This window comes from Rutidosis leptorrhynchoides, chromosome 6 (assembly GCF_046630445.1).
Source record: "Rutidosis leptorrhynchoides isolate AG116_Rl617_1_P2 chromosome 6, CSIRO_AGI_Rlap_v1, whole genome shotgun sequence".
Lineage (NCBI taxonomy): Eukaryota > Viridiplantae > Streptophyta > Magnoliopsida > Asterales > Asteraceae > Rutidosis > Rutidosis leptorrhynchoides.
Window position 1 is genome coordinate 67394547 of NC_092338.1, and position 16587 is coordinate 67411133.

The 16587-nt window shown below is 36.3% G+C and overlaps 1 protein-coding gene across 1 annotated transcript; it reads left to right on the forward strand.

Moving 5' to 3' along the window:
- Positions 1–728: 728 nt before the first annotated feature.
- Positions 729–4563, forward strand: LOC139853366 (heptahelical transmembrane protein 1-like). The gene is made up of 4 exons (XM_071842754.1): positions 729–1108; positions 2738–2830; positions 3289–3337; positions 3657–4563. Exons 1-4 carry the CDS (start codon positions 807–809, stop codon positions 4326–4328), a joined length of 1116 nt encoding a protein of 371 aa, XP_071698855.1. The 5' UTR covers positions 729–806; the 3' UTR covers positions 4329–4563.
- The last annotated feature ends 12024 nt before the right edge of the window (positions 4564–16587 follow it).

Sequence of the window (16587 nt, forward strand, 5' to 3'; positions counted from 1 at the left end):
GCATGATGCGTGGATAAGAGACATTTCCTGCAATTTCCATTTTTAGGGCACATTGTTAAAGACTTTTGAAAATGAGGGTATTTTTACCAATTTCCCTAGAAAAAAGGGGCAACATTATGTGCAATGCTGCACTTCATGAGAGTCGAACTCATGACCTCTCGCTAAGAGTTGTAAAAATTTACCACGAGTAAGAATTGAACCTCCGTTATTTTTAGGATCAAGCTTCTATATGACGGGTTTCAGCTTCAAAGCTATTAATGATGTTTCGCAAGCAAAAAGTTAATCTAATGTAATGTGTCATTTAATAAGTCCAAAAAGTAAAATATCATTTTGTTTTATACATAAGAAAAAGTTTAATATGTGATTATTTCTAATAAAATAACAGAAGCAAAGGGAATAGAATATCTTAAAAGGATCTACAAACAAGTCTTTTAATCAAAAATGGAGCAAAGTGGGTGGCTTTAATGTGTATTTTAAATTTGTAGGTAGTAATTGCTGCAATTGTCTCAACTGCCTTCAAATCAAATCTCTTTACTTCTCTCTCTATTTCTCTCCTACTACCATTTTACACATTCAAACAATACATTGAAAAAAAAAAAACATTTTCATTCCCATAAATACAATCATACATGTGGGTGGGTCTTTGATTCATTTTATCTATTTATTGATCCCCATCTCCATTATTATTACATAAGCACATTGCTATTATTGAATCTGATTACATTTTTTACAATACACACACACACTTTTGTGTTTTGTGTTGTGGGTGTCACAGATTCAAATTCATTCAAATTATACAATAAAGTATGAACTCAATTGATGGGTCTTCTATTTGGAAGAGAAGAAGATCTAGAGAGATCTTGAATGATGATGAAAAATCAAATCTTTTTATTAAAAACAAAAATAAAAACAAAAATAAGAGCAAAAACAAGAAGAAGATTGTGGATCACAAGACTCAAAAAGACTATCCTTTATTGAGATACGATGAATTACCAGAATACATGAAGGATAATGAGTTTATTTTAAATTATTACAGAGCTGATTGGCCTTTGAAACATGCCTTTTTTAGTCTTTTTCATTGGCACAATGAAACCCTAAATGTATGGACGTAAGTATAATCTCTCTCTATCTCTCCATTTCTTGTAAAAATTTCAAATTTGTTTTGTTTTCATAAAGTTTGATGATGGGTATGTTACTAATTTCATCTTTTTGGGGGAAAGTTTAATACTTTGGAAATATTCAGTAAATTTGAATATAATTTATTCTATATTATATTATTTATATTTATGTATTAATAAAATATAAATATTTTGCAAGTTACTTGACTCCCACTAAATGGGAACTTTCAGTTGTTGATATTTGGTTGTTTGCTATTGATTTCATTATTATTCAAACTATTATTGGGTTGAATTTGATGATTCACAAAGCTTCAATGTATAAGTACATTATGTACAATATGCATAGATTCTTGTATCTTCCTTTTGGTATTGATTTTGATCATTAGACCAAGTTTTTTGTGGATGGGTGGGGGCTATCTATTCCTATTTCACTGGTACTTGAGAACATGCTGCTCATGTTTTGTGAGTGATTTCATCTTTTTCTAGTCTACCATTAGAGGATTCCCAACGCCTAGTCTTTTGCTTGTCTTTACTCTTGTCAATTCCATACCACCAATGGGAACATGTTGCTAATGCATCGCCAATCTTATATCGTCTTTCATTTCGTGGATTTTTAGCATACTTCTTCACGAGAATAAATGGTTACATGGGTATTAAATAAATGGTTACATGGTAATAATGATAAAATTAAAATTTAGTTTAAAAATAAAATAATAAAGTGGGTCTATGTGATAGTATGTTATGGTTGGGAGTGAATTGTGATGTGTTAGTGATGAGAAGGAAATGAGAAGCAATGATGATGTAGCGATGGTGTGGCAGTGTGTTAATATGAAGAATGGTGTCATGAATGGGAATGGTCTTAGGAAATGAATTAATTTCAAATTTGTCTATGTCCCGATCATGATTAAGCTTAAATTTATAGATTAAGGAGGTATTGAAATTTGGAAAAGTCAATGAGCTAATTTTACAAACTAATGGAGTTATAAGCTTAAGCTTATTTTAGACCATAAGTTCAATTTCTTAAGCTCGTAAGCCATTAAAATTTGCACTTATCGGCTTTCCAACTTACAGTAGCCCGTAAACTATAGAAATAAGTGTCCCAAACACCCCTGCACTTCTACCATGTTCATGAGGACTTTTCTTGTTTTTAGAGACTTTTACAAATTTGTTTTTGGCCATATTAAACGTTCAAAGTTTTCAGAGTGTGGGGTTGTGTTTGGCTTGTTTGGATAACCTACTTTCAAACTGAACCGATTATTTCATTGTCAGATAATCAGTTTCATTTAAACACTTGAAAGTTATAAAAGTGATTATTTGTCATTTGAAATGGAATAATACAGATATGCATTTTGCAATCCCAAACACTTACAAGTGTATTTAGTGTACCTTTCATTTGTAAGATGTTGATAGTTCAAAAGCTAATGAAATGCTGTGTGACAAGGCTTGTACTATGTGCAATGACACTTGTGATTCTTGTCTTTTAAACACACACAATCATCAAAAGGGTCAGGACTTATATTGATTATCTGCTGTTCTATTAAAAACTTATGTTGTGTTATGGCATTTTAGTAGCATTACTGATATTTTTTTTGGCTATTTGCTCATTTTTTTATGTGCAGGCATCTAATTGGATTTGTTGTATTCTTGGTATTGGCCATTACAAACTTGATGCATGTGCCTCAAGTTTCAGATTTCTTCAATTTATTAACTTGGTATGCAAAGATTCCATTTTCCCATTTTTATAAAGCATGATTCAAGGCACTTATTTTGATCTTTTGTTAATTAGACTTAATATGTTTATTGCTCTTATTATTCTTCAATCACAACTAGATTTAAAATGTCGCGGACCCACTTCAATTATGGGTCAAATGTAGTACTCTGTGACATATCGTTCCTTCGTGTTCTTGATTTTGTTAGTTGGTTATTATGTTGTATATCTTATATCCTTTAATGGTCACAACTAGTTGAATATTGTGACAAATAACTGCCTGTCAAGAACTGGAAAGAAATTATATAATATATTTAAAGGAAGAATCTTAAGAACAGGCTGTAAAACATGTTAAGGTTGTTTTCTTTGATTGATGTTGCAAATGATTTTCTTCAAAAATTCAAGTTTTTTTATATTAGCTTATATAATTAATTTTTTAATTTAATCTTTACAAATTATCAGGTCTTTCCCGTTAAGCCCAGGTGGAAATGCCTCACATAATGCTATCATGGTACGTTGACGTGTTATTCCTTTCACTCCATTTCATATTACAAATACAGTTTGACTTTTTTAGGCCTGCTGATGATCGAAAGTGATGTAGAATAATCTCACCTTAATGTCGAATTTTATAGACAGAACAAACATTGACATCTGATCTTTAGAATTAATATTTGGTTATGCAGGCTATTGAATTTAAAAGACAGATGCATAATGCATTTGACTTATAATTTAGTACTTTGTTATGCCGAATGTTATTGAATTTAAAAGACAGATGCATTTGACTGCAAAAAGTCAACCTTTTTTTACTAAATTCCCGAGATGTTCTACAGGATACACCAAAACTCATTGACTTAAAACACGAATCAACGCTAGATTTGGATATCGGATCACCACTAGTGGTGGCTGCACAGTGGCCATTCTTCGTGTTTTTAGGCGGCTCAATGTTCTGTCTCTTATCCAGCAGTGTCTGCCACCTGTTCGGCTGCCATTCGCACGACCTAAACCTATTACTTCTTCAAATGGATTATGTCGGTATCACAATCATGATCATCACATCATTTTTCCCACCAATTTATTACATTTTCCAATGTGAACCCGTTTGGCAATTCGTATATCTTGGTGGGATCACAACTATGGGTGTTTTTACCATAATAACCCTATTAGCACCGGCTCTTTCGAGTGGAAAGTTTCGATCTTTTCGTGCTTTTCTTTTCATGGGAATGGGTCTTTTTGGGATTGTACCTGCAATTCATGCTGTCACTGTAAACTGGCACGAACCTCAAAGAAATGGGATTTTAGCGTATGAAACAACAATGGCGGTTTCGTATTTAACTGGTACTATGTTTTATATAACAAGAATTCCAGAAAGATGGAAGCCGGGGTGGTTCGATTTGGCGGGCCATAGTCACCAGATATTTCATTGTTTTGTGATCATGGGTGCATTGGCTCATTATGGTGCTGCACTTGTGTTTCTTGAGTTTCGAGGTCAAGTTGGTTGCTAGTGATGTGAAGTTGGTTAGGACCTATTGGTTCTGGTCCGTTAATATGTTCGGTTTCTGGGACCATATATATGAAGTTGTAGAATGAGTATGTGATTGTGAGGTCTGTTGTGAAAGTGGGTTCAAAATATTTAATTATTTTTTTACACAAATTTGTTGTTGATTTTTAACTGTCATATTCTTGTATTCTGGGAAGTATAAAACTCAAATTGTAGCTATATGTATGGATAGATTGTTATAAAACTGTTGATCAATTATCGATTTGATTTACTTCTTGTTTTAGGACCAACTACATGACCGTTTCCGATTTAGACCATCTCTTACTGTAAACACGATGCTCGTCAAAATCTTACATGGTACAGAACTGATGAAAACGACGCCTCTTACAGGGCGTTAACAATATGAAGCATGAGGCAAATACACAATGAGAAAAAATGGTGTCATTTGTTGAGTTTTTATTTTAAATGGGTAATATTTTAATAACTTTTCACTTAACTAGTAACAATTACATATATTTTCATCCTATCATTCTAAATCTTCACACAATCCTACCATAACACTCCTTTCAGAAAATACCGCTATCACATCATAGTTATCTCACTAAAAAAACCTCAATATTTTTATGCCAAGGTCATTGTAATACGTGATCGTATGTGAGCACTTTTAAAAGCAGATTTCAATTTTAATAGTTTGGTTTCAAGAGTTTTCTTCATAGATAAAGATGGCAATTATAGAAGAAGTAACGATCTGGAATTCTTGTTGCCTTATTGGCAAGTCTTGATATATTTGTCTATTGTTAGGTGTTCTAGACGACTCGGCGATTCTACCCTACCTTTTTCCCAGGATTTTCTTGCTGCTTGACGAGAAAAGAAAGAAGAATGCACCAAAATGCAGGTGCTGCACCAAACACTGGTGGTTCTACAAGCTGGGCTCAGGGACTGCAGTCAGCCGCTTCCCCTGTAGTCGTCAGCTCGTTTTTGACAGATCCGATCGGGTGTTCATAATCTGGAGTAAAAGGATTCGAACCTTTGCATGCCGGTACCAAAAACCGATGCCTTACCACTTGGCTATACTCCATATGGCCAGTTTTGGCTTGAATCAAGGTATTCAGGAACAACAAGTTGTTCCAGCTCGATATCGTCCTCTATGCATCTCTGTGATGGGTAAATCTCCATGAAAAAGGGGCAACTTTCGTGTAGTTTGTAATTGGATGTAACTATTCAGATTTTTTTCGAGAATAAATCATTCTCTTAATAGATCTCGTCTTGTTCCTCAATCTTCGAAGAATGCGGCGTTGTATTGCCTTCAATATGTAGAATACCATGGGAAAAAAAAAACAACCCTAGAAAGTTGGGTTCAAAATGAGGTTGATCGCGATTCTTCATCTAAGAAAGACCCGGATACTGCTAACTCAATGGTAAGCTAGACTTTCTTTTCTACTCATTTTAGAGAGCTAATCTGACTTCTATCTCTTCTCAGTTCTCTAGGGATTACTTGAGCTTACCCAAAACTTCAGCATTCTATTTCCAGGGGTTTTCTCATTCCAAATTGACTTCTTCGATTTTAGGACACTGATTCAACACGCTTAAAGGTTTCCGCGCTTTAGTGCTATTGAGAACTCCGGGCCGGAGTTCGTGGCTGAGGGGATGACTGGTCATTTCCACTGGACCGACCGTCTTAACGCCATTTTCTTCATTTTCTTCTCCCTTGCTCATAGATGAGATGAGGTTTCAAGCTAGAGTCAATTTTCTTGGTCGGGGCCCCGTCCTGGACCTCCTTTTTGCATTACGCGGTTGAGCACTCGCCCTAGAATCGGGTTCCCGTCTTTGGTGGCACAGGAGCGGAAAAATCACCATACGAACATCCGCGCGTTCCTGTCCTTACTTAGAGGTCAAGTTGCCACCTGTCTATCGAAGGGGGATTTCCCAGCCTATCTCGGTATATGTTACCGAAAGAAGGAAGAAGAATCTAATGATTTCCCTAATTCTGTGAGAAAGAAAAACCAGTTTGTTAGAGCTAGGGCAAAGAAGCAATCAACAGAATGGGTCCCTGTTGTTCACAAGTGAAGGCACTGATGTACACCTGGCAATCGGGTCGGGTTGGGTTGGGTTTGGGTCGGGTCGAAACGGGTTTGGGTTTGAACGAGTCCGGGTCTAAACGGGTCAGAAATTTTGAACGGGTCCAACGGGTCGGGTCAAGAGCGGGTCGGGTTGGATCGGGTTGGGTCGAGACCCATTTTCCCCCGGGTTGGGTCGGGTCAAGACCCTTTTTCTTAAATTTTTTTTTATGTTTCCGATTTCCGTTTTTATTTTCAGACTCGCGTTCCCAAATGAAGTTTTCGGATTCGCAATGCGAAAAAAAATTAAAAAAAAAATTAGAAAAAAAATTCAAAAAAAAAAATTTGAAATTTTTTTCGAAAGAAAAAGTTTTGAAAATATTTTCGAAAAAAAATTTTTGAAATTTTTTTTTTATGTTTCCGGTTTCCGTTTTCATTTTCAGACTCGCGTTGCCAATTGAAGTTTTCGGATTCGCAATGCGAAAAAAAAAATTTTAAAAAACTATTTTCGAAAAAAAAAATTCTGAATTTTTTTTTTCAATCGCATGTGATTTTCATGCCACATGTCGCGCTCTCATTGATTCCTTGGATCTCAACTTAATTTATGGATTCAAATGAATATTTTTTTTGAAAACGCGCGTTGAAAACATTCGACGAAAACGCCATGCAAAAACCGCGCTGAAAACGCGCGCCGAAAACGCCTGCCAAAAATGTGCTGCGAAAAACTCGCGCCGAAAACGCGCTGCGAAAACGGGCGTTGAAAACGCCCTGCAAAAACCGCGCTGAAAACCGCCTTCGAAAAACGCGCTACGAAAAACTAGCGCCAAAAACGCGCGCCGAAAATGGGCAATGAAAACGCGCGCCGAAAATGGGTAATGAAAACAGGCATAAAAAATGTAGGACCCATTAGACCCGAACATAGGACCCGTTGGACCCGTCACTTTTTCCTTGTGATATAAGTAGTTCAATTTTGGACCCACAAGATATCTTATCCTTTATAAATTGAGACCCTATTGGACCCTAATATTAAGACCCAATGAACCCATTTTTTAGACTATATGTTTGATTTGCCAGGCATAGGTGTTACTATGAAGAAAATATTTATATTTTGTTTAGAAAACTATATGAATATTGGGAAATGATGCTGGAGATTTGAATTGAAAAGTGACTCGTTATATATGGGCCAGTGTGTAAGCTTGAGGAAGTTGGTCCGAATAGGACTTGGGTGTGGAGTAATAAAATAGCAGTTGGTGATACATGTCAGACGAGTGCTCCAAAATAAATGCAAGATAGATAGAATTTCTTTGAAACTTTCTAATTTATATATACATTTGTAAAGGTAAAAAAATAAACTGCCAGTAGCAATATATTAACTAAATCTGTGATGGCTATAGGAACTGTGATGTTGATTGCATAAGAAGTAGCTTGGTTCAGCATAAAGTGGCTCTTTGTGATGAGAATAATGCCAATAACATTGCGCCACTTTTAATAGCCTGAGCCGTTGGCTACATCACCTCAAATCCACTAAATGTGTATATAGTCATCACATTGCCTGTTGTATGCCTAAGTACATATTCTCTAAACTTGGAGAAAATTTACATACTCTACCAGGTATGCAATGATGTCCTTGTATTAACCGTCTCTACTTACAAATAGAACATTTATTAGTTTAATATAACACCCAACTATTACTTGTCAATAAAACAGAAACCAAAGCGTCCAAATTTTAAAAAGTGAAACTATTGACGATGTAATTTCTCCCTCTTGTAGCTACATTTTCTTCTGGAGGACCTATCACACTTCTTGTTGATATCATAAAGGTACTGTAACTTGTTATTCTTTTCTTTAAGCGGATATCATCCAAGTGAAAATTGAAATTATTCTATAGAAACTCAAGTAATTGAATATGGGATGGCGGATAACGTTACCTCTAGTCAATAATAAGAAGTCCCATATTGAACGGGCCTGCTAGCTAACAACACGCATCTTGTTGTTACTTGAAACTGGTTTCAAAAGATATATATGGTAGATTGGTTCACGGATCGCTTCACATATAAATCTTAAAAACTACGCACATAGTAATTAACCATATATTTGGACAAAAGATCCTTCGATGGATAAGAACGTTACGTTGATTTTCCTTCATTAATTCATAGTACATATCACTAATGAAAATGTCATTTTCTTATAGCCGGATGTAACTGCTACGGTGTGGAAAGTTTAGCAGCGTTTTCACCTTTTGGACCACCATCTGGATATCTACACGACAAACACTCTGTCAATTACAATATCCTAGTCTGGACATCAATAGCTTGCCAACTTGTTGCTGCAGCTGTTGCCTATGTCAAGTCTTTTTACCCTAATTGGTCTCCTTTTGCAATCAAATCCACTATAAAGACTACTGGTAATCTCTAATCTCGATAGATATTAGTATATCGATTTAATAAAGCCGGATTATCAGTATATTAGAATAACAAATAAAAACATTTCATCCTAGCTGTTCAATTAGTGATAAGCCTCATATTTCCTTATTCAAACATGTATTTTGATTAAATTTACGAGAATTAAGCAACTTAAATTACTGTTGATGATTTAACTTTAGCTACTAGTTTTACATTTTAAATGTTCTGTTGTTTATTCTATGTACATGTTACTCGTCTACTATTTGAATGTATAATTACCTAAAATTTATATAAAGCTATATATCATTTGTTTGTTACTTGTATATATAAATCAACTTACTCGGTTACACAATCTTGATAAATGACAGTACTTGACTATTATTTTTCTATGACATAGTGCGAGCATTGGATGAGTACCTTAAAATTGATATAATTTCTTTCCTTTTCGTTCCACTTAAAATTGACTACTATTTGATATGACTTCTTTCCTTTTCTAATATCCACTTAAAATTGAAATTCAAAGTGTAGACGAAGATTTAAGGATCTTAGGTCGCTTGCTAACAATCCTAGAGGCGGAATACACTAGAATCGGGTTAAACCGAGATATGGGTCGTATCGGGATCGAATAGATCAAACCTAGGACAATTACTAGATTAGATCGACGCCTAAACGAAGTATTTCGGTGGTATTTGGTGTTAGGGTTCGGCAGAGACGAAAACCTGCCAATTAGGGTGAATGGGATGAGTAACCTCAACAAAGAAGTCTCAACCCGAATATATACTGCATATCAGACACACTCGGTCGAGTGTGTCTCTCAGTCGGTCGACTGTGTAACACAGTCGGTCGAGTGTGTAGACACACTCGGTCGACTGTGTGAGCAGTTTAACTAATTGATTGTTTAACAAATTAAGCCCGCACAATCACAAACGTAATCAATAGTAACAAGTAAACATTATTACATAACCGAATGTATCAAACTATGAATCAATCTACGGCTGGGGATTCATGCACTAACAAACTCCCCCTATGACCTAGCAGTAGAACATAAAAATTCAGTTATCAATCACTAAAAGGATCTGTCACCCAGTTCTTCAGATAGCAGAGTTTCACAACTCTGCAGTACTGTTCAGCTTGCACACGATTTTCTGGACGATACAGCATCCGGTTGTAGTATAAGGTGAACATATCTTCCTCACAGCAGTTCCTCAACCAAACTGGATCCAAAACCCTTATACTATCATTTTCATCTCCTCCATCTTTGTCTAACACAATAACCGCTTCCTCCGAGCGTTCATCATAATACCACCAACGAAAACGAGGACTGAAGTGCTGCGGCATCTTTCGCAAAGGAACCTTTCGCATATACTTCACATGTTGATATTTTACTATCTTCCTCCTTACCCCTGTTTTCCTGTTCGTTCTGTAAGAGATCTTTGGAAATTGTGGTCGAAAGCCTACAAAATTAGGTGACCGAAATGATCTTCTTATCTTACGAACCAAAATATCAGGAATTCCACAATAATCCTGATACAACATCTTAAGCCTGGCCACCTACATAAACTCAAAATATGGTAACGATTTGAACTCGTATGCATACTTGATATAATCCACTCCGTGTTCTTTCTTGATCGCATATATATCAAATTCTTTTATATAAGCCCAGGCTATTATCTTTCCCTTAGCACGTAAACTTTCACAGTGCTCGATAAACTTTAAAAACTGCGGCTCCACCTTAGGCTTCATAACATACTGCCTAATTCGCATCAAAATCTTCCATTCTTCTTCCAAAACTTCAATCTTTTCTTTGTTGATTTTCACCGGCAAAAACCCTTCCGGCAACACACTTTCTTGTTCTTTCTGTTCTTTTTCCTTGCACTTTCTATCCAAAAGTTCATCATTCATTTGAAAGTAATCAGCAAAAGTTGGAAGATCATTATCAGCAAAACCTTCATAACGTGGATACGGCTCTGTCGGCTCATCCTCAATAATCACCTCATCAAAACTATTATCACTTTCATCAACAACTTCTGTATCACTCAACTCATCATCAAAATTATGAGCCCCTGAAGTCGAAGCTTCAGTCGAGGCCTTTGATGCAGCGTCAGCAGATTCCCTAGTTTGTCGCTCTAGACGCTCCATCAATTCCTGTTCCGTCTCAGTGAGATCCAGAGGGATCTCCCCTTCTTCTAAATCAGTATAAACAGTAGAGTGATTAAATCGATCCTGCATAGCTAAAAAGTCAGAAACTGTTATTACTTGAAGTGGAGTTACATACAGTGGGTGATCCTCAGTGTAACCTTTAGCAATCTCAACTGCCATGTCCTCCTCATTACCTAGGGTACCAAAAGGATCTGGACCCTCCCCCTCTTCTTCAATCACTATTTTCTTCTCCCATTCATTTAACCTCTCAGTCAATTCTTGATTTTGAGTCTGAAGAGTCAAAATTTCTCCAGCCTGACTTCCAACATTTTTCTCAAGTTCCTCAATTTTCAGTTGTTGTCGATCAACTAACTCCCTCAACGCAGACATTTCAGTTTCCCTTCTTTGCTTATCTTCATCAGCAGCCTTTTGAAATTTAGCAAAATCAGCAGTCAACTGAATCAATCGCCGATTAACTATTCCTGTCAGATCACCTGTAACTCCTTCAGGACGCTGAGTAGTTTGGACTTGTTGAGTAAATGGAGTTTGTTGTTGTTGAGTGGGTGACACTTGAGTAGAACCACCAGCATCACCAGTAGCTTGAACAATCAGAGCAACCTTCGGTTGCGACTTTGTTGTAGAAGATGAACTTCCGTCTTTAACCAAGATCTTCAAACGCTTCTGTCTCTGTCTGGTTGACACCTTAGGAGCTTCAGCTAACTTTCTTTTAACCAAATCAACTTGACTGTCATCAAGCACAGTCACATCCTCTTCATCAACTAATCGAGGACCAGTATGCTTCGGTGGAGGCTGATTTACCTCTTCCTCACCTTCGATAGTAATGTCGGTCTCATCTCCAGAAGTACTATTTTTATGTCGGCAGCTTAAACCTTCTGGACACACATACTTTTCATTAGCCAGATGACCGATCAACCTCTTCTCCGGAACCTCAACCCTGTTCTGCAAAAACCTATTGAAGGACTGATCATTCAAATGATTCTGCTTCAGTTCATCCTGAGGAATTTTCACTAACCCTTGAACTTGCTTCTCTAGCATAATCTGAAGAAACCTCGGAAACACCAGATGTACCTTCCTTTTAACATTCAGAACCATATCATCATATATAACTTGAGAAAAGTTAAAATCAGCATTCAAGACCAACGCAATAAACATAGAACCATATTTTGCAGTCATCTCATCGAAACCACCCTGCATCGGGCTCAAACTCCTCAAAAGAACGTATGTAAAGTATCTGTACTGCCTTAGGAGCTTAGTACGTTTCACAGTCTTGGTTATATCACCAGCATAACCACATCTCCTCAAACACCTTCTTACCTTCAGAACTGGTAAAGAAGTTGGCATATCATCATTATCCGGAAACCCCAAATCTTCCCTGATAGTCTGAGCAGAGATCCAAACAATGGTATTGTTGACTGAGCTTAGAATCACCTGCCGATTGTTCTCAATAAAAATGCTAGCAACTTCCTAAAAATTTCTCTGATGTGAATAGTATGGAGTGCACTCAGCGGTAATTCCCTTAAAGATTCTCGATCGCTTCAGAAATGCGATAATTGGACCAAAACCTCCTCTTTGAGCTTCCGTTTCGGTGTCATCAACACAAGCAAGCACATTAGTATCTTCTCGTCCGATTAGACCTGGAAGTTCAGATGACAGCAGGATCTATTGTTCTTCTACTTCCTCTTCCATATGTTGTTGCTCTTGAGACGTCTCAAATAATCTGTACGAAACTCAAAACAATACAAATATTAAGCGTTTACCACCATGAATAATGAGGTATCAAGTTAATTTCATGAAACCTTTGATAAACAAACATAATAATCACATTAACTAAGAAACGCACAAATACATCGTTCAGAAATTATCGTTTATTACAAGCCATAGTTCCAAGGCTAACAGACTAGCCTTATCAAATTACACAATATACCAAGCTAAGCATAAAAACTGAAACTCATAATCACTTATCCCACAATGGAATTCTCTGGCACCAGCCTTGTGACATATTGCACCATGCCAAGTTTGTCAAACAAGTTATGTAATAAGGCTGCATAGGGAAATGGTTCTTCCATCTCAAGAAAATCTTTTATCACATTAATGAGAAAGTGACCCATATTCACCTGAATACCCTCTAGTAAGCAATAAAATAGTAGTGCTTCAGTACCGCTCAATAGATTGTCTTCATAATTCCTAAAAGTGACATTTTGCTTGATTATCCTTAGGCGAATTTCAAGTTGAGGTAACACCTCGTCATCACTAATCTCAATCCTACCAGAACTAACTTCTTTCTCTGGCTTACAAATCTTTGCAATTAGCTCAGACAGGTTGAACTTGTTGGGAATCTTTCTCATGTTCTTGCTAGGATACAGTATCTTAACACCAGTGTGAGGAACATTCAACAAAGTTGAAAATTCCTCCAAGGTCCATTTGTACTATTGCTCAAACAGTGTGGAATGAATAAACTTCTTCTTACCATCTTCTAATGCCACATTGGCATAGAATTCACGCACCAATACTGGACAAAAGTAATCTCAAATATCTAGGAATGCCTGACACTCAATTTGTTCCCAAGGAGCATAAGTCAGTCGAGTCGCAATGACCTTCTGTTCCACTAGAATGCGACGATTACTAGCTAGAATTCTCCTACGCTCAATGTCAAACATCCATTGTCCAACAAAAGAACCACCTGACATTATTACACAATACTATACAGAACATTCAGAATAATATGGCATGAACGCAACAAAATAATCAAAAACTGCAAAAATCAAAAATTAGGGTTTCTATACACTCAGTCGAGTGTGTATACACACACGATCGTGTGTGTCGACAAACGGTTGAGTGTGTGAACTCACTCGGTCGAGTGTGTCACACACTCGGTCGAGTGTGTTCTTCAGATCTGTGTTCACCCAACTTATCAAATCGATCAAATTTGTTGTTTTTGGTTCGATTCCTGGTCATATTAGCCTCTAAATAGGCCGATTAATACACTTATATCATCAATTTTAACATTTTAAGTCTAAAAAGCACTCGATTAGAGTTTTACACATCGAACATAAAATCAATGATTTAGAGCATATGAAAACGAGTTAGATTACCTCGTTACTGGCGCTGGAATCACAAGAGAAAGTTGTATCTAGAATACTGAATCAAAACCTTCTTCCTTAACAACGAAAAATCTAGGTAAAATTCGACTCAAAATCACCAAGTGTTCTGAGCCGTTCGTGATCCAAACCTTTTTATACCCTCAGACACACTCGGTCGAGTGTGTCACTCACTTGGTCGTGTGAGTATACATACTCGGCCGAGTGTGTTTATAAAACAAAACACATTATCTTACCAACTCAATCGGTCGTGTGAGAGAGTCACACGGTCGTGTGTGTCTACTCACTCAGCCGACTGTCTTATAGCTTTAAAACTTAAAAACTTTAACATTCAACTTCACTGACTTTTCCAGTCCACTCCCCCTAGGACTGATCTCTACAGTATAGAAACAAACACGCTTTATTCCTTTAAGAGCCGAACAACTTATTTTCAAATCTAACGTAAAACATAGGATTCCTTTCACAGTAAATCTTTCCGAGAACTGAGTTGCTAAGCTTAATAAAAAAACAGAAATTCACACGCAACTAACTTATGAATGCAAATATTTTTGATTTTTCAGATATGTATGCACATGCAAATTTACAAAGCGAACAACTATACAAGATCTAGCGTGTCATGATCAACAGTATTAAGACAGACATAGTAAATAACATTTAACCTTACAGGTCTGTAATAATCCACCTTCTAACATCAATTTCATTACACGATAGCGTAAGCAGATAAATGATGTTATTAGTATGAAAACAAGTAATACAGCTTATCATGAATCACACTACGAGGAGCATAACACATATTTTTGTGAGTTGACATATCAAATTGATGTAATCTTATGATTCGGGGATCAGAACTGAACTACGTTGACATGATTCACTCATTTTATAGCATAAACAGAATAACTTTCAAATATATCAATAAACATTCACCAATTTTCACCCTAGACTTTGATGATCACGTTAGATTAATTACTTTAACATCTTACAATATTAGTTTTTGATCACGAAGTCAGTCCTCATTTGAGATCGCACGATGTTTCAGGTAGAACAATTGAGCACAAGTATATTGACGCTGTCCTCTTATCACCTCAATGTACTTTCAATTTGATTGAACAGAACCATCTCACGATGTTTCTAGCAACCCTGTCAGCCATGAGCTTCTACTTTAAACTTATACCTTTCATTTCAGATAACATTGTTTATCTCAAATTTATTGCATACTTTGAAAAGACGCATACCGGTCGCTATAAACCCCATACTTAAACGGAAATCGTATGATGTATGATGTTGGTTGGATGGTAGTGATATATATTTGAGTGATGGAACCCTAAGGTATCCTACATACGATATTCCCTACTATCCAGGTCAATAGGTACAATCCCATATCACAGAATGATTTAAGTTCTCTAAATCTGAAGATCTGATACAATTCAATTCTCCCCCTCGGATATAGATAACTTAATTATCCAAACATGTCTCGAGCAAACATACTGTATGAATCCATCACCTTGTTCAATTCTTGATCCATGATTCTCTTGCAATAAAGTGGTGCATCCAAACTTTTTTTTTTTTTTTTGGATTTTCTGATGTTGCAAATATCTCCAAGCTAGATTACAAAAAGTAAACTAAACAAAATAAATAAAATAATATAACTGTACATGATGATTCACCATTGTCTTTGACTTTTGTGGTGTCTGCACAGAAAATCAATCTTCTGATGTTGAAGTCTATAACCCAATAACGTTGCGTTGTTCAAATCATTCTATGTCTGTGATACAGAATCGCACTTCTCAACCCATCTAGAGAGAACACCTCCCTTTGGATACCCGACATGTATATTGTTGACTTTTGGTTCAAGCATTAAAGGTAAATAGAAACAAGTATGCACACTAGACAAAGTATGCTCACCTTGGAGACTCACACAATTATCCTTTGCTACCGAGTATAAATCGTAGTAGGGGAGACCTCAACCGTCTATTGAGTTTCTGAACAATCATTTCTCAGTACATATTCAGTGATAAGTAGGTGACTACCCTCAACCGCTGTAAACCTTTCCATGATTTTCTCATCATGATATTTACACGTTGTTATTGTGATCATCTCTCTAAAGTTATGTCAATAAAGTCTATCGATATACTATCAATCATCCTCTAGACATGTCAGTTCAGTATTGCAATCACTTCTCCACAGACAAAATAAGCCACTCATTTTCTAAATTTTTCATTTTTTTTATTTGATTTTCTGGTTTTATAATTTTTATGGCTTTTCAATTCTATCAGTACAAAAACATAAAAACAAAATAAAACACAAACTAGCATGCAGCACTATCAGAAAAAAAAAACTATCATGCAAATGAAAATTAAGCATGCAAATGACCTACTAAATACTATGCAAGGTACACATACTATACAGGCAGTTCTAGGGCATTCACAACTCAGTTTCTTTGGAAGGGTCCTCGGTGTTAGGATCCTCAGTTTCAGGAACCACATCAGTTAGCAATTTAATTCCGATTTCTTTTAACAAGAACTCAAAGCGTGGTTTATCAAAAGCTT

What these genes read in the sequence shown, in the direction of transcription:
- LOC139853366 (XM_071842754.1), top strand. Translation starts at nt 807, where the DNA reads ATGAACTCAATTGATGGGTCTTCTATTTGGAAGAGAAGAAGATCTAGA. An exon ending in TTCTTCAATTTATTAACTTG is followed by an intron (nt 2,831 to 3,288) that starts GTATGCAAAGAT and finishes ACAAATTATCAG; the next exon opens with GTCTTTCCCGTTAAGCCCAG. An exon ending in CCTCACATAATGCTATCATG is followed by an intron (nt 3,338 to 3,656) that starts GTACGTTGACGT and finishes GATGTTCTACAG; the next exon opens with GATACACCAAAACTCATTGA.